The 20049-nt window shown below is 56.1% G+C and overlaps 1 protein-coding gene across 9 annotated transcripts in view; it reads left to right on the top strand.

Annotated features, from left to right (window-relative positions):
• The window catches only part of KLC4 (kinesin light chain 4), a 51682-nt gene that overhangs the window by 7684 nt on the left and 23949 nt on the right, over positions 1-20049 (top strand). For 5 of the 9 annotated variants that reach the window (XM_045011842.1, XM_045011847.1, XM_045011843.1 and 2 more), the window contains 9 exons: positions 11498-11768; positions 12018-12248; positions 12663-12741; positions 12936-13161; positions 13514-13601; positions 14147-14248; positions 14918-15091; positions 15249-15348; positions 15993-16051. In XM_045011842.1, the coding sequence (XP_044867777.1) occupies positions 11520-11768; positions 12018-12248; positions 12663-12741; positions 12936-13161; positions 13514-13601; positions 14147-14248; positions 14918-15091; positions 15249-15348; positions 15993-16051 (1308 nt within the window). In that variant the 5' untranslated portion in view covers positions 11498-11519. Of the gene's footprint in view, positions 1-9959; positions 10143-11497; positions 11769-12017; positions 12249-12662; positions 12742-12935; positions 13162-13513; positions 13602-14146; positions 14249-14917; positions 15092-15248; positions 15349-15992; positions 16052-16402; positions 19528-20049 lie in introns of those variants that run through there. The other 4 variants (XM_045011846.1, XM_045011848.1, XM_045011851.1 and 1 more) reach the window with 3 other exon arrangements.

Genomic DNA, 20049 nt, shown 5'->3' with positions numbered 1-20049 from the left:
CCACCTTACAGATTGCAATAAACTCCCCCCAAAACTAAGGACCAGCACAAACCTCACCACTTTCTGCTCCAAGTACAAGGCACATTTATTTGACCTGTCTCTTCTAGTTTAAAAACACACACACAGATATATCTGTTGCTAACAACCCTCTTCCACTCCCCTTCCCCCCACACACTCTTCTCCCTCTGGAGAGAGGATGAGAGAACAAACCACATGTGACATGTAGTCACATTGCTTAACGCACTATTGGAAGCAACTCAGTGAGTGGTGATGTGTGGTATGGGGAGAAGAGAAAATGGGATGGATTAGGTCCTGATGGAGAAACCCAGAGCATGTTGGACAGCTTAGTGAGAAAGTATCTTTTCCTCTTGGCCCTTTCCCTAGGGTACCTCGCTGCTAGCGGTGTCTGCTCCAAGCTCAGTGGCAGTGCGTTCACTCCACCTCACAGTGGAAAGTTGTCAAGCTGAATGCCTGAACCATAGCCCCTCACTACTGGATAAGGCGATATTTTTCTCATCAGTTCTTCCTTCCTGGGTCCTCGCAGGCTTTTTGCTTCTCAGTGTGTAATGTAACTAATGGGGATGGGAAGAGGGATTCCTAAGACCACCAGCCTGGCTCCCTTTTGGCAAAGGGGTGACTGCTCTTATCATGGTGAGGAATGTGGTATAAGTATTCTAGAGGGATCCCCCACTCTCAGGTCTGCCTGTCCCCAAGAGATCTCCTGCTTGAAGGACTTGAAACTTCCTCTCTGTCCTGCCACCTCGGGGAGACCCTATAGTGCCCCAGCTCAGCTGAGCTTGTGAGTGGTGCCAGGAATAATTCGGAGAAGGCTATTAGAGGCCCTAGACTGCCTGCTAATCTCTGTACAGCCGGGAGGCCCCTCTTTCTTCTTTTGGGGTTAGTATCAATGTGCACCACCCCAGGAGTTCCTCAGGGGCTGAGCAGCAGTAGCCGATTTCAACAGACTCCTTTGTATGAAAACCTCCACTAAAGCACCCCCTGCCCTTACCCAGGAAGCAGGCCATGTCTCTCTCCCTAGCAGAAGGGAAGCCGAGTCTCTAACTCGACCTGCTCAGCACATACTACAGGCACTGTGCTTTTGTCTGCACTAGGCTTCCTAGTTAGCAAGTGTTAGCTAAATTCTAGTGTAGGCAAGCCTAGGATTGTTCTGGAATCTCACACCTTTAAATGCACTCTTCCCTGTCCCTCCCTCAGCCACTGGGATGTCTCCGGCCCAAAGCTGCTCAGCTGGGGCTCCCTCATCTTGAAGGGTGAGCTCCAGGGGCGGCTCCAGGCCCCAGCACGCCAAGTGCGTGCTTGGGGCGGTATGGCGCGGGGGGCGCTCTGCCGGTCGCCGGGAGGGCGGTAGGCGGCTCCGGCGCCTGCGGGAGGTCCACCAGAGCCGCAGGACCAGCAGACCCTCCGCAGGCATGTCTGCAGGAGGTCCACCGGAGCCACGGGAGCGGTGACCGGCAGAGCGCCCCCTACGGCGTGCCGCCGTGCTTGGGGCGGCGAAATTGCTAGAGCCGCCCCTGGTAAGCTCAGACGCCTGCCCTCCTCTTGGAAGCTGCTTTGCCCTCCAAAGGAACCTTGGGAAAGCTTTGCCTGCCCTGACACAGAGCACACAATGCCCTTATCAGCAGTGGGGGTGCAGGGAAGGTTTTCTCTTGAGCTTGCATACAGCAGCTGCTCCCAGCGAGCTTGACATTAGCACGCGTTGCCATAGAGCTCCCGTACTGTCTGGCAGGCTGTGTACCTGCCAGCATTAGGAAAGCTGTAAGGGGGGGCTCTCCTGGAACTCCAGGGAAGCCCTTGGGGGTCATCATTTTCAAAGGATAATAAATGTCTATTGATGTGGGGGGGGTTTCTTTGGAGACAGGCTGCTCCTGTGCCCATAAGAGAGGGCTCTCCTTGACTGTGATGACCTCCCATTCCTTGGCCCTGCCTCTCCCTGCTATGTAATGCAGCTGAACTGTACACAGGGACTAAGAGGAGGCAGCCAGGCTGCTGCTCCCAGTCCTTGGGACCATGATTCAGGCTGGAGGATTCCCTTTCTTCCCCCTGCTTGAATAGCCGAATAGGGAGCTTGAATCCCCTTAAGCAAAAGCCTCTTCCTGTTGGACACAGCTAGGTGCTGAGCAGATCTCTGGCTAGGCTGTGCCCCAGTGTTCAGCATTGGGCTCCACTGTAGAGTAAGCTAAGTGTGGTGCTGCTGAGAGCGCTCCTACCCTCCAGCTGAGCCCCAGCATGCCACTGGTGTTCCCTTTGTATGTGCAACTGGAGTTGCTCAGCTAGACTAGCATCAAAGTTTGGCATGGATAGACACTTCTAAATAACCAGCACAGCGGCAGGGGTCTGTGTCTGTGTAATGGAGTAGCAGAGCTGTATGGAAGGAGGCCAGGTCTGGAATAGCAGGGGCTGCTGTGCAGCTCAGTTGAAGAATAGAAGGAGTTATTGCAAGCCAGGATTGAGGTGCTTATACAGAGCTGGTGGAGCTCAGGACCGGAAAAGCTTGAAGTGGTGCAGAGCTCTGTATGTTCAGCTCAGGGCTAGAATGCCCAGGGGGTGCTCTGGGTCAGGATTCCTTGGCTCTCTTCCCAGCTGTGCCTGTGAGACACGTCTCTTCCCCTTCAGTGTCATCTTTTCCCTCTATAAAATGGGGTCTGAAATGCATTAAGATCCTGTGATGAAAAGGACGGTAGAAGGGAGAAGTGCTGTTTATGGAGAGGTTGGTAGGGGCAGGGCAGGGGCGGGCTCCCTTTGTGGATTTGGAAGTTGCCAAGTTTGGTTTTAAACAGTGGCTAAGCCTGGAAATTGACTGTTCAGCTCAAGGGCTGGGGTGGGAGTAGGGAGAAAATCTGAAGTCATTTGACCAAAAGGTGCCTGAGACTGAAAACTTTAGGCTGCTCTAAGTTGCAAGAGTCTTGCGATTCTTTTTGCCCACCCCTAGAGGAAAAGGAGGTGCATGTGTCTCTGGCCACCCCTCACTGACCGAGCACAGGGTGCCGAGCTGCAGGCTAACACTAGAAACACAAAGTTTGATTTGCCTTTAAAACTTCAGGGAGGTGGCAAGCTGCTAGCCATCCTGGCAGAGCTCCAGCTCCTCGCTGTAGCCCATAGAGCTAGTTTTAGCATTTATTTTATTCAGCAGTAATGCAGGGAACCTACAGGCCTGTCTCCTGTAAGACATTGGCTTCAGCAGTTAGCATAAGGCTTGAGGTCTGTGAACTTTGGCAAAGATAAATGGCCTGGCCCTAAGTTTTGGGGGACTGGGAATAGTGTTTAAGGGGAAAGTTTGTCCATAATGATACCAGCCAACCACAGGAACGTGAGCTAACACCAGCTTTTCAGTATTTTAGGATGGGAACATCTGTGGATGCCTGACCACAAGAGTGCCCTGGCAATGATGCATATGATAAGTTGAGATCATTAACATACTAAACTATAGGAGAAGGGCACCCCAACGTTAGTAGGATGATTAAATACAAATAAGAAAGAGGGGAGAAACTCCTACTGAATATATATTAGACATAGCAGTGTCAGCGTAATATATTACACAAGTTGTATCCCAGCCTGTGAGCAGGAAGTGTAAGAGATGTAGCCCTTGGGAGGTGCCAGAATGATCCTCACTGGTGATGAGGAGGAAGGCGATGGTGATGAGGAAGATAATGGTTAACATTTCAGAACATTTTGGGCCCTGCCAGGGATGGTGTGAGTGTATGGATGTTCAGATGTACATTCTGTAGTATCACTATCTACCTTGCTGGGTTAGAGTGTTTGTGATTTTGATAAATGTACTAATAAACTAGGAATGCTTCTGTATTTGTAATAAAGTGTGAAGGTTGCAAGGTACATCAGGGTTCCCAAATAAATAGTAACTTTAATAATACTGGGCCTGATCCTGTCAAACCTCAGACAGATAACTGGGGATTGTTTCTTGACAGGGATGTGACCTCCCCCAGGACCTCCAGCCCCATGGGGTGGGAGGCTCCATCTGAGCTAAAAGAGTAATGTCTTTACCTCATAGCAGAAGTAGGTTCTTATGTAGGCCAGCCCTGATAGTGAAACATACAACATACACTTACTTTCCCCCAAGTATCTTTCAGCCTGTGCCACAAATGAGGACAGCAGCGATTTCACAAAGCTGCTTCTGGCTGAGCCAGGACTAGCACCCGTATTGCAGAACAATCACTAAGGCATGCTGCCTCTCAGAAAGAGTAGGCCAAATCTCTGGTTGGCTGTGCAATAGGGGTGCTCCGCCACATCACTTCTAGCCAGCTGGACTAGCCTAGCAATTAGTTCCCAGATGGTAGACTTCCTGGGTAGAGGAGGAGGAGGGAAGCTGAGCAGATCTCTGGCTAGGCTGCCTTAGTGCAATGATCCTGTAGTTAGGGCAGTAATCTGGGACCCAGGGAAGATGGGGTGTCTCTTGCTGTGACACAGACTTCCCATGCTATGGTGGGCAAGCCACTTAAGCCCAAATATCGGGAGGTGGTCACTAACTTTATCCTTAACCTCTCTCTGCTTAAATTCCTTCTCTGTAAACTGGGATAATTGTAATCACTGGAGCTGGGTAAGAAAAGTGAGGGGTTTGGAGGGGCGTGGGGGCACAGCTTTTCTAGGTCTGTGTGGGAGGGAGTGCAGGGAACCCCCAGAACTGAGCTGGGGGACTGGGTTAGTTGGGAGGGTTGGGACTGTGCTGGGAATGAGAGGCAGGAGTCTTGCAGAGCAGAGGACTGTGGACAAAGTGGTGTGGGGAGCCTGGAGATAAGAATGCTCTGCCCTTATTTATAAGGTCTCTGTGGGGAGGCTCATTTAGGGTGTGAAGAGCCTTTGAAGGCTGGGAAGAGATTGCCCCTTCCCAGTGACTCCTGTTGCAACTGTATGTATGTGTGTGCTGGGTGTGCACTCACATTGTGGGCTTGTGTATGCTTTGTGTGACTGTTGTTGTTCTTAATTGAGCATAGGATCAATCAAATGGTGCCTGGAGCTGCCATCTCCTGGGTCACAGCGCTGCCCTCCCTGAGCTGGCATCCCTTGCATCGCTCCCCATTCTCTTATCACTGCACCCCAGGGGAGTGGGGTGTCTGGGGACGGGATGGTGCCTGGGATAACATACTAATGGTCAGCAGTGACCAGGTGCTTGCCTCTGCTGAGAAGGTGGCTCCAATAGTCTGCATATGCACAGGCCTTTGCAGTGGGGCTGTTTCTGGAGCACTGTGGACAGGGACAATCTGTTGTACGTAAAGTACTGCACAGGATCTTTTCAGGGGGAATAAGGCAAAACCCCACATTTCTTAGTAATACATGGATTAGTTAACACCGTATCTTATGCATATGATATATTACACTCACAAGCACACGCCGGCTTGTTGTTGTTACCAATTAGTTGCTCCCCCTAACTTTACTGGCCAGGTGAGTTAGATGGGGGAGGGGGTGGAGCCGGGCGTCTGCCAATCCAGATTGATGCTCCCATGTTGACAAGACGAGACCCGGGGTCCTCTGCAAGACACCTCACATTTATAGCAGCTTCCGTCTCATGCAAATCGGTACCAGATTCAAAATCTGTGTCTATGTCCCTTGGTCCTTTGTCCTGCTTTCTTCTGGGTGTTGTCCCAATGCTGCAAAGAGGGTGTTTCCAAAAGAAAGTGCTTGCTTTTAACCCCCCCCTCCCCCTGGGGCCGTCAATATGTCTGCTTTTTCTTAATGAGCCTACTTGACACGTTTTATTGTCCTTGGGTCTGGCTTCCATCCCCTCTCCAAGGGTTGCAAGTGGCTGGAGGTGCTGCCTTCCACACCTTGCTCATTCACACCTCGTTCATTCAACAGGGCAATTGATTAAGGGAGTGTGTGTGTGGGGGGGAAGATCTTAGTCTACTCCTAGCAAAAAGACATTTTTCTTCTACTTTAAGTATCCTTAGGGGCTATAACATTATACCAAGGCTTAACACAAGTTTTTCTACATAGGGCTCTGATACAAAGTTCCTATATCAAAGGACTTGATACAAAGTTGTATGAAAATAGCTTAATACCAGGTTATACGAAGAGGCATAATACAAAATCATATGAAAGTTATGTGAAGATGCTTAATACAGAGATGTATCTACAAAGCCCTGGGTCACGCTCTCTGAGACTCAGAGCAGCATCCAGCATTGTTGGCAAAGACTCGCTATCCCAGCCAGAGAGTAAACCCGGCCGGTGGCAGGGCTCCAGCCAGCCAGCGTTGCTCACATGCTGTATAGCAGAAAACATTACTGGACTGGGCATTACTGGGACGTTGCTGCGCTCAGAGCTGGAATTGCACGACCCCAGACGGGTGTCAGTTCTGGCTCAAGGCTCCTCCTGGTAGGAAACTAGGAAATGCTCGGTGCTGGATGGTATAGCCCTTTCAGGATCCAAAAAGGAGACTCATTTTTGGTTCCCTTTGCCTCAGTTTATTTAGCAAAGACAGGCTGATCTGCTCATGCAAGGAGCAGGGGAAGCTTGGATCCAGAGATTCCTCTCAGAAGTTGCCCCCTTTAGCAGAGCCTGCAGTCCAGCAGCCAGTCTACTAGTAGGGGTGGCTGTTCTTTGCTCTCCCGGAGGGGACTCTTTAAGGAACACGCAAATGGTCTGTTTTACTCCCTTGAGTTGTGAACTCCATTTGACTCACCAGCTGAGGCTCCCACTTAGCACTTAAAATCATAGAAATGTTACTCCTGAGGGCATTCTGTGCCAAAAAAGTAAAAATTCTGTGCACAATATTTTAAAATTCTGCCCATTTTATTTGTCAAATAAATGTGGAGGCTCCAGCCTCACACTGGGGAGCACAGGAGATCACTGTCAGCTCCCCCTGGGACACGGACTCAGTGGTGAGGCTGCACCCAACCGTGACACAGCGCAGGGACCAGGCCTGGCCCAGAAACACCCCAGGCCCCTGCCCTTCCATCCAGGTGTGGGTTGTGCAGGTTCTGTGTGGTGCGATCTGGGTGCGGGTGGCTCAGTGGGGAATCAGAGTGTGCGGGGCATCTGGATACACAGGGACTTGTTGCAGGGGTTCTGGGTGCAGTGCTAATGGGACTCTGCAGGGGATCCAGGTGAAGGTGGCTGGGGCTCAGTGGGAGGAGGGGTCTGAGTGGGGCGGGCAGAGCTTGGTAGAGGGTGTGGGGGGCTCAACAGGGGTCCCATGCTGGGGGAGTGGGGCTCAGCGGGAGGGTGAGGCTCGGTGGGAAGGTCTGGGCATGAAGGGGTCTGGGTGGATGGGGGAGCAGCTCCCTGTACAGGGATTCCTCCCCCTGCAGCTGAGGAGTGATGAGTTCAGGAAGCAGGGGAGGGAGCTTGCAGAGCTTCCTGCAGCTGGGGCAGAAATCTGGAGGTGGGTCTGACTCTTCCCCGGATGTGTGCAGAGAAAAAGGAAGTCCCGTCCTGCCCAGCCCAGCTGGGACTAGCAGCTGAGGCCGGCTCAGGGTAGAAGCCACCAGCAGGGTCTTGCCCAGTCCCACCCCTTGCCCTACAGTGAGTTACCTCTCTGGTGGCTGCCCTGGGCACCCAGAACATATTGCTGGGGAGGCCGCAGGACCGCTCTTGTGGCTTCCCCATCAGAAAGTCATTTTTCTGTGGGGAAGCAAAGAAATCTGCGGGGGACATAAATTCTGTGCATTTGCAATGGCGCAGAATTCCCCCAGGAGTAAAATGTAGGGTTGGCAGGGACCTTGAGAGGTCAAGTCCAGCCTTCTGAGAGCACTGAGGCATGACCAAGTAAACCTAGACTGTCCCTGACATCTCTCCAACCTGTTCTTAAATACCTCCAGTGGCCAGGGTTACACCACCACCCTGAGAAGCCTTTGGAGGAGGGGTTTCTTCTCCCTCACACACTGGAGGCCTGTGATTCCCATTTCCTGCTTTCCCCGTGTCTGAGCCTAGGCTGAAGTCCTGTGTTTTGTGCCAGCAACTATAACTCCACCTTAGTGACTTAGTTGCAATGCTGTGGCTAACATGGCTTTAGTGGAGACAGGGCCTGGGAGAGAATGGCCAAGCCATCTTCAGGTGGCACTGTCCTGCCATTCTTGTGCTGGGGGTGCCTCCTTCAGATTGTCACGGCTGTGGGGATGAACACTTCCCCCTCTGGGCTCCAGCAGCAGCAGGCCCCTCTCTGCTGTATTCCTTCAGGCAGCCCATGTTTCATTGACTGTCTTTCCCCTGAGCTGGAAATCTCATCAGTGACTCTGCTGAGCTGCCTCCCAACCTGCAGAGTCTAAGGGCTGGTCTACATTTAACATGCTACAGCTAAAGTGCTTCAGTATAGACCAGAGATCCCCAAACTATGGGGCATGTTCAGGGAGGAATTCGCGGAGGAATATTCTGGGTGTGTGTGGTGGGACCTGGGCCAGCGCCCCTGGGGAGTGGGGGGCAGAGAGAGAGCACCACCTTGTTTGGCCCCACCAGAGCTGTAACAAGGAATTTTTGTGCCCAAGGCAAGGGCTGGCTCCAGGCAATTCGGCGGCGGGTCCCTGGGTCCCTGTCGAAGGGAAGGACCTGCTGCCGAATTGCTGCCACCGCTTCATTCAATTTGGCAGCAGGTCCTTCAGGGACCCACCGCCGAAGACGCGTCGGTGGTAGTGCTTCCGCCAAAGTGCCGCCGATCGCAGTAGAGCTGCGCCCCTCTGCTTTGCGCGCCCGAGGCAAGTGCCTCACTCGCCTCGCCCTTGTTACGGCACTGGGCCCCAGCCCCAGCCCGACTCCTGGCCATGGCCCAGCCCCGCTCCCGACCCCAGTGCCCAACCACGACTCCTGGGGCAGGGGGCAGGCAGATTGTATTAGAGGCAAGGGGGGCACAACTACAAAAGTTTGGGGACTATTGGTGTAGACACTCGCAGCAGGAGGGGTCTCCTGGGGCTGTAGATAATCCACCTCTCCGCGAGGCAGTAGCTAGGTCCATGGAAGGTGGGGTTAGGTCGGCTTAACTGCATCTCTCAGGGGTGTACACTTTTCACTCTACAAGAGATGTCACTTTTCAGTGTAGAGCAGCCCCAGCTTCCTTCCCCTCCCAACCTGCTGGCATTCCTCGCTCCCTCTTCCAGGCCATTAACTCCCCTACATTCTCCATTTCACCTGCCCCTCCCAGTTTGTCTGGCCAGAGATGAGGAATCTGCCATTTCCTTCCATTGCACTCACTCACCTCACTCCTCCCCACCTAGTCGTCTTCCTTCTCCAGTCATTTCATTGCTGTCATCTCATCTTTCTTTCCCCAAGCCCCAGCATCTGTGCCTGAGCCATTTCCTAGCCTCCACTGTCTGCACATCCGTCTGTCTCCTCCTTTCCCTGACCCTTCTCTCCTCATGACCATTGCTCTGTGGCCTCCCTGAGGCCCAGCTCTCCAGCACATCCATGGTGCTGCTGCAGCCACCCGCACGTCCACCCCCTGCAAAGTCCTCGTTCCAGGCCTCCTTAAAATCCCTCTCCATGGATGTGCTCCAGCATCTTCACAGGCCGAGGCCCCTTCAGCTCCCAGTGCTCTTGGTGCAAGAGCCTTCTGCTCTGCAGCCTTCCTCTGTCTCTGAGGGCACTGACTGCCAGTCTCCTCTGTCCCCTCCCACTTACTGTCTCACAGTGGGTGGGCGATCCTCTCCAAGTTCAGTGTGCAACTAGCGTCCCTGGGGCTGTGTCCCTGCAGCTGCACCGACCACCTCTCCTCTGGGGCACCCCTCCCCACCACAAGGAACTGGAGGCCTAGATGGTAGGGGCTCCCGGAGAGCTGAGGGGAGTATGCCCGCTGGGGTGGGAGTTCTGTAGAGACTTGATTTGTTCCCCCATGCTGCACCTGGAGCAGGATTTCTTGTTATGCTGTAAACACAGGCAGGAGACTGTTGCTGAGCAAAGAGCCCATAACACACAAAGGTGGGTCCTAACAGCAGAACAAAGGCAAATCTGCTGCCAGCACCCTCCCTTCACTCCTCCCTCTTCTGGCTGGCGTAATACCCTGGCCACCTGCCACCTTCCTTCCAGTGGGTCATATGAGCCCAGGTTGCACTGCCTGCTTGGTATCTCTCCATGTCTGCAGAGGCAATGCTGGTGGGCAGACTCCAGCAGCTGCTGTTGCATGCCCCAGCACTGGCACTAGGTCCCTGCCCCTAATCCAGCCCTAGGTAGGGACACTGAGTGAGGTAAGAATTGGATGTGCCTGGGGCCAGGGCACTTGTCTGGCTTGGGGGAGGCAGGGGGGAGTCAGGCTGGAGTGTGAAGGGGCTGATCTCTGGGGCGGTATGTTTCTACCTTGCACCTTGACACCACCTAAAGGAGGAGTGGGTGTGAGGGAGCCGGAGACCAGACCCTACAGGTCTGCCAGGGAGGGACAGCCAGGGCACAGGAGTTCTGCTTGCAGTGTGTGGTGTTCTCTCTGGACTGCAGTTGCCAAATGTGCTGGTGCTTTCCCTGCACCTGGTCCGTTCACGCTCAGGACTGCAGAGTGCATGCTGTCCCCATTGTGCCAGGAACAGCACGGAAGGCTCCTGTGCAGGGCTCCAGCAGTAACAATGACACGCTATAAACAGTAACTCTCACAGTTCCCTGCAAAGGTTGGTGGGCTCCTATTCTCCCATTGCACATAGAGAGAGACAGGGGCATGGAGTGGCTTGTACCCAGGAGCCCTGTGCTGAGAACAGTCCCTTGGCTGGCAGCAAAGCAGATTACCCAGAGAAAAGGCTACTGTCATTCCAGAGAAGAGTCTCCCTGGGGAGTTCTGGCGGCGTAGCTGTTGTGGTACTGTTGTATTGCTGTTGGAATGCAGTAAATTTCCCTGTGTGTAACAGCCTTCAGTAACGTGGCGGTGCCTTCCCCCCTTGCTTGTGCCGAATCCTGTCCATCATGCTGTGCTCCTTTCCCCTGGCTCAGACCAATGCATGTCTTTGTTCTGGGGGTGGTGAGCCTTTTAGGTTGGCCGAGGTCAGTGCCTCCCGGCCCTGCGGCAGGTGCTTTCTTAGGGGTTTCACTGCTGAGGAAGCAACAGACTTCGGGTTGGATTCTTTCTATCTTCTCTTTGTCCTTTCTTCTTACCCAGCCAAGGTGCCTCGTGCCTCTTTGCGCTGGTTCCTGCTGTCTCTCTCTCAGTGACCTCTGGACTGGAGGTGTGTTCATCACAAGCCCAGCTGCCAGTTACTTATCTCCGCTCTTAAAGGGCAGCGAAATCAGCTTTCTTAGCTGCCAAAGGTGTGGGGGCGTAGAGGAGCGTGTCAGTTCTGACGCTGGCTCTCTGTCTGCTGCCCACGCATGCTGTTCCTGCAGGTGACAGACGGCCCTCCATGTCCCCCTCCTCTTAGAAGGGGGTAGGCCCAAAAATCTCTCCCCTCCCTGAAGGAGACGGGATGAAGAGAGGAGAGGGGTAATCAAAAGCGTCTGAGGCCTGGTCCCTGGTATCCCCTCTGACTCGTCTGTGGGGGTGGGGCTCTAAGCAGCTTCTCTCTTAGGATCTTGCGCCATGGTAGCTCCCCTGGGCCAGGCTCTGCTCTTCTCTCGTTGCTAGGTGGGCGTGTAGGTGAAGGACCATGTCCACAATGGTGTACCCAAGGGAGGAGAAGCTGGACAAGCTGAGCCAGGAGGAGATCATCTGCAACACCAAGCTGGTGATCCAGGGGCTGGAGGCCCTCAAGAACGAGCACAACTCCATCCTGCACAGCCTGCTGGAGACCATCAAGTGTCTGAAGAAGGATGAGGAGGCCAACCTGGTGCATGAGAAATCCAATCTGCTTCGCAAGTCGGTGGAGATGATTGAGCTGGGGCTTGGGGAGGCTCAGGTGAGCGACGGGGAGGCATGGTAGCAAGCACATGGGTCACCCAGGGGTCTGGCATAGGAGGGCAGATACGGTACTGTGCCATCCCCAGGGGCTGCAGAATCCTCTGCCAGATCTGAGCCTGGCAATGGCTAACCTCTGTCTGGAGAGGCAGATGGGTCCAGGGTGCAACGTAGTGGGGCTGCCTTGGGGAGAGGCTGTGCTGGTTCTCCTGCTGGATTGATGATGTTGCTGTTGGCTCTCTTGGCGCAGGTGATGATGGCTCTGTCCAGCCACCTGAATGCAGTGGAGTCAGAGAAGCAGAAGCTGCGTGCCCAGGTGCGGAGACTGTGCCAGGAGAACCAGTGGCTGCGAGATGAGCTGGCCAACACCCAGCAGAAGCTGCAGCGCAGTGAGCAGACAGTGGCCCAGCTGGAGGAGGAGAAGAAGCACCTGGAGTTCATGAACCAGCTGAAGAAATACGATGAGGACGTCTCACCATCGGTAAAAGTCATTGCTGCAGGGGGCGCTAATTCCCAGAGCTATCCCACAGGGCTGAGCCGAGGGATAGACGGGCCCTCCAGGAGTGCCCAGCCTCCGTGGCTTGTGCTCCAGACATCCGGCAGTGTGTGTCAGTCCGGCAGTGTGTGGCAGTGTGTGTCAGTGCGCTTTCACCTGCCTGAACCAGGGCCTGTCTGCTAAGGAACCAGCTGTGATGTGGGACCCTGCTGCCAGGACCGGGAGTGAGACTCGGGGTGGGGGGTGGGCTCACTGACCATGGGGCGACTGGGCCCATGGGGTGGGGGGAGCACCTGCCTGACCTCAGTGGGGACTGGACCCTGCACAGGGTGGGGTGGGGAGCTGTCTTACTAGGGTGCTGGCACTTTACACTGATGGTTCTTCCCCTCCCCCTACCAGGAGGAGAAGGAAGGGGACTCCACAAAGGACTCCCTGGATGATCTGTTCCCGAACGAAGAAGAGGAACATGGCCCAGGAAGTAAGTGGTTCCAGTCCCCCCTACCCCATCCTCCCACCTTCTCCTGTGGTTTGTCTGCTGGGGCCTGTAATAAGAGCCCTGGCTGGTTTGAGGTGAGTGGGTAGCCCAGCCTGGCTGGTGCTGTGAGCCCAAGCGGTGTGCTGCCCGTGCTCTGTGCCCACCACCAGCCTGGTTACTCGTGTGTGTGTTTGCAGTGCCCCACCAGCACAGCAGTGCGGCGGCAGCTGCCCAGCAGGGTGGCTACGAGATCCCAGCACGCCTGCGCACCCTCCACAACCTGGTGATCCAGTACGCCTCGCAGGGGCGCTACGAGGTAGCTGTGCCGCTCTGCAAGCAGGCACTGGAGGACCTGGAGAAGACATCAGGCCACGACCACCCCGATGTGGCCACCATGCTCAACATCCTGGCGCTGGTGTACAGGTGAGCGTTGGGGTGGGGAGCAGGGCCCTGCCACTTCTTCCCCATCTGGCAAATGTACGGCTCCTGCATCTGGCAGAGTCTCCCTTGGGAAACTGCTTGGGGTCAGGTGATGGCCATGAAGCCCAGGCCCCATTAGCCTGGGGTGGGCTTTACAGAAAGCCATGGGAGGGATGGGATTTGGGGAGGGATGGGAGAGGGCAGGCTGGAATGGGCTGAGAGCTGTGGTTGGTGAGGCTCATTGGGAATTGGAAAAGGCTGCAGGGTTGCCGGGGGGACTGTTGTCCCAGGTGCCGCATGCTCAGAGTCCCAGCACTCTAGACCTGCACCGTGATACACTGACTTTGTGCTGCAGGGATCAGAATAAATACAAAGAGGCAGCCCATCTGCTGAACGACGCACTCTCCATTCGCGAGAAGACGCTGGGGAAAGACCACCCTGCAGTGAGTATCTGCTGCCCTGGCCCTGGGGGCACAGGTCCCCTGCTGGCTGGGGAGCGGGGGCCAGGTGGGCAGGAAGCATGTCACGTTCCCTCCCACCATTCTCCGTGGTACACGTGGCTGGGCTGCTCACTGATTGCACAACAGGCTGCCATGGAAAGCCCCAGGTGGCAGGGAATGGGGCTCAGGCACTGGCCATGGAGCACCCCTTGGCATTCTGTCCCCCTACACCATGCCAGGGGATCAGGTGAGGGCATGTGCAGTCCCAGTCCTGACTCCAGCACTTCTGGGAAGAGTTTGGGTTTTACCCTGGGCATCTTGGATACCTCTGTGCTGCTTCCTTAATGCGCCTGGCACCTGCAGCTGGATACAGGCTGCTGCTTCCTGGCCCAGCTAGCTGGGCAGCGTTGCTGTGTGCTGCCAAGCTGCTGCGGTGCCTCGCCACAGTGGCTGCAATAGTGAGTGCAAAGGGACCAGGATGGCCTTGCTCCCCAGGCACATTCCTTCTGGTTCCTTCTCACTTCAGTGGGGTGGGGCTTGTTCTGTAGGTGGCCGCGACCCTCAACAATCTGGCTGTTCTTTATGGCAAGAGAGGAAAGTACAAGGAGGCAGAGCCGCTGTGCAAGCGAGCCCTGGAAATCCGCGAGAAGGTACCCGCCTGAGCCCTCCATGTGTGCATGTATCCACCCTCACCCCTCTTGATGGGCTGCTCCCCAGCCCTGAGATCTGGGAGAAGGTACCAGCATTGCCCTCCCCTGACTCCTCCTAGCAGTCGGCCTGGGGTGGGAGGGCAGGGAGATGAGTTCATGATTCGAGGACTTCAGTAACTCAGCCAGAGGCGAGGGATCTATTACAGCAGTGGGTGGGTGAGGTTCTGTGGCCTGCAGTGTGCAGGAGGTCAGACTAGATGATCATGAATGGTCCCTTTTGGCCTTAAAGTCTGAGTCCCCAATGCCCTGAAAAACATCCAGCAGGTCCCTGTAGTTACCCCCTGCCCCGAGTGCGCTGGCCTCTGCCACCTGCTCTCCTGCCTCCAGCTTTGTTTTGTAGTGCCGGGGTCCCCATCTCCATTCACTGCCTGTGGACCTTTTCTCTGAATCTCCCTGGCATTTGGCTACAGGCCCTGCCCCTGAGGGACCAGCTGGAGTCTACTTGTTCCCTACCTTTTAGCTTCTGGGAGTGCTGGGCAAGGGCTAGCGTGCTAGAGTGTCCCTCAGTAGAGTAGGGCATTCCCAGGAGTCCAAGGAGGAGCAGCCATGGGGCCTGCAGTGATCTGGAAGGGGTTGCTGTCTGAGGCCTCCCTTCTCTGGCTTCTCCAGGTTCTAGGCAAAGACCATCCAGACGTGGCCAAACAGCTGAACAACCTGGCACTGCTGTGCCAGAACCAGGGCAAGTACGAGGAGGTGGAGTACTACTACCGCCGGGCACTGGAGATCTACGAGAGCCGCCTGGGCCATGACGACCCCAATGTGGCCAAGACCAAGAACAACTTGGTGCGTCTGCAGGGAGATGGGGGGATGTCTGGGTGGCATAGGGTGGCATCTGGGTCAGTGGGGGAGGAGCTGGGAGAGCTGACTGGGGGGGCCTAGGGGGCAATCATGGTCCCAAGTGGCCCAGTGGGGCTTGAAAAACTCTCTCTATTGGCTGCAGGCCTCCTGCTACCTGAAACAAGGGAAATACAAGGATGCTGAGGTGCTGTACAAGGAGATCCTCACCCGCGCCCATGTGAAGGAGTTTGGCTCTGTGGATGGTACGTACAGCTGGAAATGGTTGGGGGACGTGGGGAGCCTGGCCATAGCTCTCTGAGGAGTTCCCCATTCCAGCTGTGGGGCTGGCACTATGCAATGTCCCCTCTGCTGGCAGGGCGAGTCCCTGCAAAGCCTGCTGCGCTCTGCACCCTGCCTGGGCTTGTCTCTGTGCACTGGGAAGGGAGAGGGCACCCATTCCCCTGCAGGGCTGGCACCACGAGATCTATCCACAGACCTTGCAGAGCACAGTGACACTGTACAGTGGTGAACAGCTGTCCTTGCGCCACCATCCCTGGGCATGGCACCGCCCTGCCCCTCTCCCTGAACCATGCAGAGTGGCTGGAGGCTTTCCCTGGGGCTAAGGGGAAGGTCATTTATGTGTGGAGAGCAGGTCAGTGACTATGAAACCAGGAAGGGATTAGCTGCCCATGAGCAGGGGATGCAGCCCCTGCTGGGGTTGGGGAGAGCCCCACAGGCAGTGTCCCGTGGAGAGAGCCGGAGAGGTGCGTTCTGAAGCCAGTGCCCCAGGATCCTGGCTGGTTCCTAAGTGGGGAGTGGGGCTGCAGCGTGTGCCAGATGCGTAGGTGGGTAGGGCGGAGCTCCGGAGCGCGGTTGTGAACAGCACCCTGTTGTGTTTTCCCCACAGATGAGCACAAGCCGATCTGGATGCACGCGGAGGAGAGGGAGGAGATGAGCAAGGTGAGGGTAAGAGGTCAGATCAGCACAGCCTCTGACAGTGGAGACAGCCCAGTGGCTCAGCTTGGATGCTGGGGTGGAGAGGGAGCTGGAGTCTCTTCTCTTCCCTAGGGGCGGGAGGGGAGTCTCTGCTTTCTGTAACCCCTCTAGAGCAGCAGGTGCTGCAGCTGGTCCCAGCCAGCAGGGGCAGGGCGTAGGCATAGGGAGGGAGGCAGGGTGCTGCAGCTGGGCAGGGGCCTGGCAGAGGTGGAGGTGCTGCAATTGCTCTCTTGTGCCTGTGTGGGAAGGAGAGCTGTGCTGGGGCGGGGGGAGGCCCGCTGTGTGTCTAGCTGTGCCTGCATGTTTTCTCTTTGCTTGTAGTGCTCTCCCTAGGACACGCTGGACAGCGGAAGATGGCAGAATGACAGCATGTTTCTGTGCCAGAGACTTAGCTTCCAGCGCCAAAGGGCCTTGAAAGTCCAGCTCACTCCTGGGCTAGCCCATAAGGCTGATCAGGAGAAAGGGAACCTGAGAGGAGAGGCAGACAGGACTGGGAAGAGGCTGCAGTCTGCTGCCTCCATCATCTCCCCCAGAGAACCTTCTGCTGTGTGCTGCTGGAGCCAGAATGGGACCTAGACTTCTCCCCGGCACCCTGGTCCTTCCAGCCCAGCTCTGAGGGAGGGCAACGCAAACCTTTCCAGCAGCTAGAGCCCCAGAGAGCACAGGGCCTTGGGAGCCAGGCTGCCTTCCCGGGGCAGTGGGCAGCAGCCCTGGCTCTCTGGCAAATGGGAATTGACCCCGGCAGTTGTGAGAGAGAGGCAGGTGCACTCCTGAGATGGACTGAGCTAAACAGACATACGGAGCAGGTGTCCCTTCTTATGCAGCAGGCAAGACGCAGGAGTCCGCAGCACACCTGTCGCCCCCCCTTGTGCAAATGCAGCAGGGAGGCCTCTCTCAGGTCTCTCGTCTGTGTGCACAGACCCTGTACCAGGTTTGGCAGAGTCGTCATCTAGGCGGCCAGGCTGGAGTTTGAGGGCTTGAGTAACTAACTCTGAATGGTGCAGGTGCACGGCCCCTCTGAGATCCCACCCTGTGTCTGGAAGCTGTCCCAGCTTCTATCCTGCACAGCGCAGTCTAGTCTAGATGGCTCTCTCCTGGCCTCCCTGCTCCCCAAGCTGCAATCTCTTCACCACCCAGTGTAGTCCCTGTCGGATGCTGAGCCCCATGCTGGGCAGGGGGTGCTGCAGGGGGGCAGGACTGCAGAGACTAGCACATAAACTGTAAAGAATCATGGTGGCAGTGCCAGTGCTGCTCTAAGCTAGTTCGCCCCTTGGGTGCTCTGTGCTGCCTGCACCCACTGTTCCACCTAAGCAGGGTGGTGGCCCCTGGTCCATGCTGCCAAGGGCCTGCTGGGTTGATACCAGCATTTATTGTAAGCCACAGGTCCGCTGGCTGTGCCGATAGCCTGGGCTAGACAAGGCCTCTGGGAAAGAGGAGGGAGTGACATGGCAATTGTCAAGGCAAGATTTCTAGCCCCTGATAGCATTTGCGGGGTCTCCTCCAGTGGGGGTGCCAGCGGGGTGCCAGTTCTGAGCAGTGAGGAGTTGGCTGTGGAGGAGGGAGAGGCTTTTTGGTGCCAGCTGGGTTCTGTCGCTGAGGCCTTTTGTGGATGGCTAAACCAAATGTAGGGTTTGGAGCTATTGTTGGAGCTTGTTAATGTCTCCCGAAAGGAGGACTGGTGCCAACTCTTGACACGGGGGGCTGTGCTGAATGTCAGCCTGTCTGTAAGCGCCTTTGGGAGCTGGTGATGGAAAAGGTGGTGGTGAGGCAGCCTTGGCATTGCCTGGAGGCCTGCTGCAACTTTTCCATCCCTGCCCATCTGTCCTAGCGCTGTGCAGAGCCTCGAGGAGATCCAGCCATGGATGAAGGTCAGTTGACCGTGCTGAGCCCGTTAGGTCTGTTAGTTGCCTTTGATGCCATTGCCCATACAGTTCTGTTGACTTCATTGTGGCCCCTGACTGGGGTGACTGGGCTTGCTCCTGAGGGCTTCTGCACCTGGCTGCTTTGTCACCTAGGCTGAGGCCAGTGCTGTGCAGAGCTCCCCAGGGTACTGCTGTGTCCCCCCTCACATGTGCAGGTGAGGTTCTGGAGGTTGCAGTGTCACCTGCCCAGATGGTGCAGGGTCAGTGCTCTCCCAGGGCTGGCTGGAGGCTCACCGCTGCTGGTGGTGTTTAAGGGGCAGATCTCTGGAGATTAACAGATGACATGTGGCCACCTCTTGTCAGTGGAGCTTGCTGCTCAGCTGCTTTCAGGGCATGTTGCTACGCGGAGGCCTGCCTGTGCTGCTAGCCTTGGTGTGTGGGATTGCTGATTGGAGCGGCTCCGTGTCCTGTTGCTTTCCCTGTGCATCCAGAGCTCCATGGCCAGGTACACGGTGAGCCCTGGCTCACTGGCTCAGAGCTGAGGAGCCTGCCAGGGTATGTAAGGGGGTCTGGCGAGCCTGCAGCACCCTCCCTGTTTGCGTGTGCCAGGAGGCTCCAGGGAAGGCCCTTCCTTCAGAAAGGCAGCTCCCATGGCCCCCTGCTCTCCATGGGCCTTAGTGTTGCTCTGACAGATGGGAGCAGCTCCCTTACCAGGGGGACTGGGAGGAGAGACCGCAGCTCAGGCTAGTAGACCACTCAGGTCTTTAGTCACCACCATCCCTGCCTGAGGGCTCACATCTGCTTACCCATCTCTGGGCCCTGCCTCCCAGGCCTTATGCGTGCTCCATACGCACACACTCCCAGAGCCGAACTTCTGGCCTGGGGCGTACACCTTTAGCTTCGAGCTAGAGAAATCTCCATGTCCCCATGGCTCTCCTGCTGCCATCTCAGGACAAGACTCTGCCGCAAGGAGGTTCCACCAGGGTCCCTGAAACTGCCTTGGCCAGTGCGGGGCAAAGTGGCTTCTTATGCCTGTACTGCCCTTTCCTGCTTCTAGCCCAGAGCAGCTCTGAGCTCCAGCTGGGAAGGAGTGGCTCCAGCACCCGGTTTTTCTGGGAGCTGCATTTGAGTGGTGTGCTCTCTTCAGGGGCCAGGACTGGGCCTTCGCTCCCCTGGACAGGGCTGAGATGCTTTCCAGGCTACTGCTAAGCACAGAGACGGGGGGGAACCTCTGGCTCCTGCTAGTGGAGGTGGCTTCATGTGTTGGGCATTCTGCAGTGCAGTGATGCGGTGCCAGCCGCCCCCCAGGGCATACTGTGGCTCCCCCCCCAAGCTGGCAGCAGTGGGCTGGGTGTAAGGAGACAGCTGTGTTGTAGCCAGTGGGAGACGTGCCTGCTAGCCTAACCCACAGGTGGTCCCTGTTCCCTTGAGCTGAGCTCTCTTGGTTCTGCGGAGCACTAGCCCGGCCCCTAGGTTGAGGGGTGTTGCTCCCATTCCCTCCCACGCCTGGAGGCCCTCCCTGCTATACCTGGTTGCCTGTCTGTTTTCTCCTATTAAAAAGCATCATACCCATTTTGGCAGAGCTTCACTTTCTTTCTCTTTACTTACCATTTCACAGACCATCCCCATGGGGCTGCGTGCTGGGTGGGTGGATTTACAAGCGGGGGCACATGCGGGGAGGGGATTGGGCAGGGCCAAGACAGGAGCTGTGCCCCCCAGGGAGGGAGGGTGTTGGGCATGGCAGTGGCAGCTGGAATGCTCCTGGGCTGACGGGTTGGGAAATGCCCACTGGTAGGAATAGCCTGACTCTCCCCATGATGTGGGGGCTGGGAGGGAGCTCTGTGGTGATGCCAGCCCAGGGTGCTGCAGCAGATATCCTGGCAGGAGAATCAGTGGGTGTTTAAAGGCAGGGCTGGGAGATATACAGAGTCTGGGTCCTGGCCCTTGTCTCAAGCTGCATGAGCCTGCTGTAACTGAGATGCTACCAGCGCCCGGACTCCAGCCCAGTCCCAGGCATCTACACTGCAATTTCATAGTCCCTCAGCCTGAGTCAGCTGACACGGGCCAGCCCCAGGTGTGTTATTGTGTGACATGCCTCAGGAGGCG

Source organism: Mauremys mutica, chromosome 3 (assembly GCF_020497125.1).
Source record: "Mauremys mutica isolate MM-2020 ecotype Southern chromosome 3, ASM2049712v1, whole genome shotgun sequence".
NCBI classification, from domain to species: Eukaryota; Metazoa; Chordata; order Testudines; family Geoemydidae; genus Mauremys; species Mauremys mutica.
Note: the sequence above shows the minus strand (reverse complement) of the source record. Positions and strands in the feature narration are given on the sequence as shown.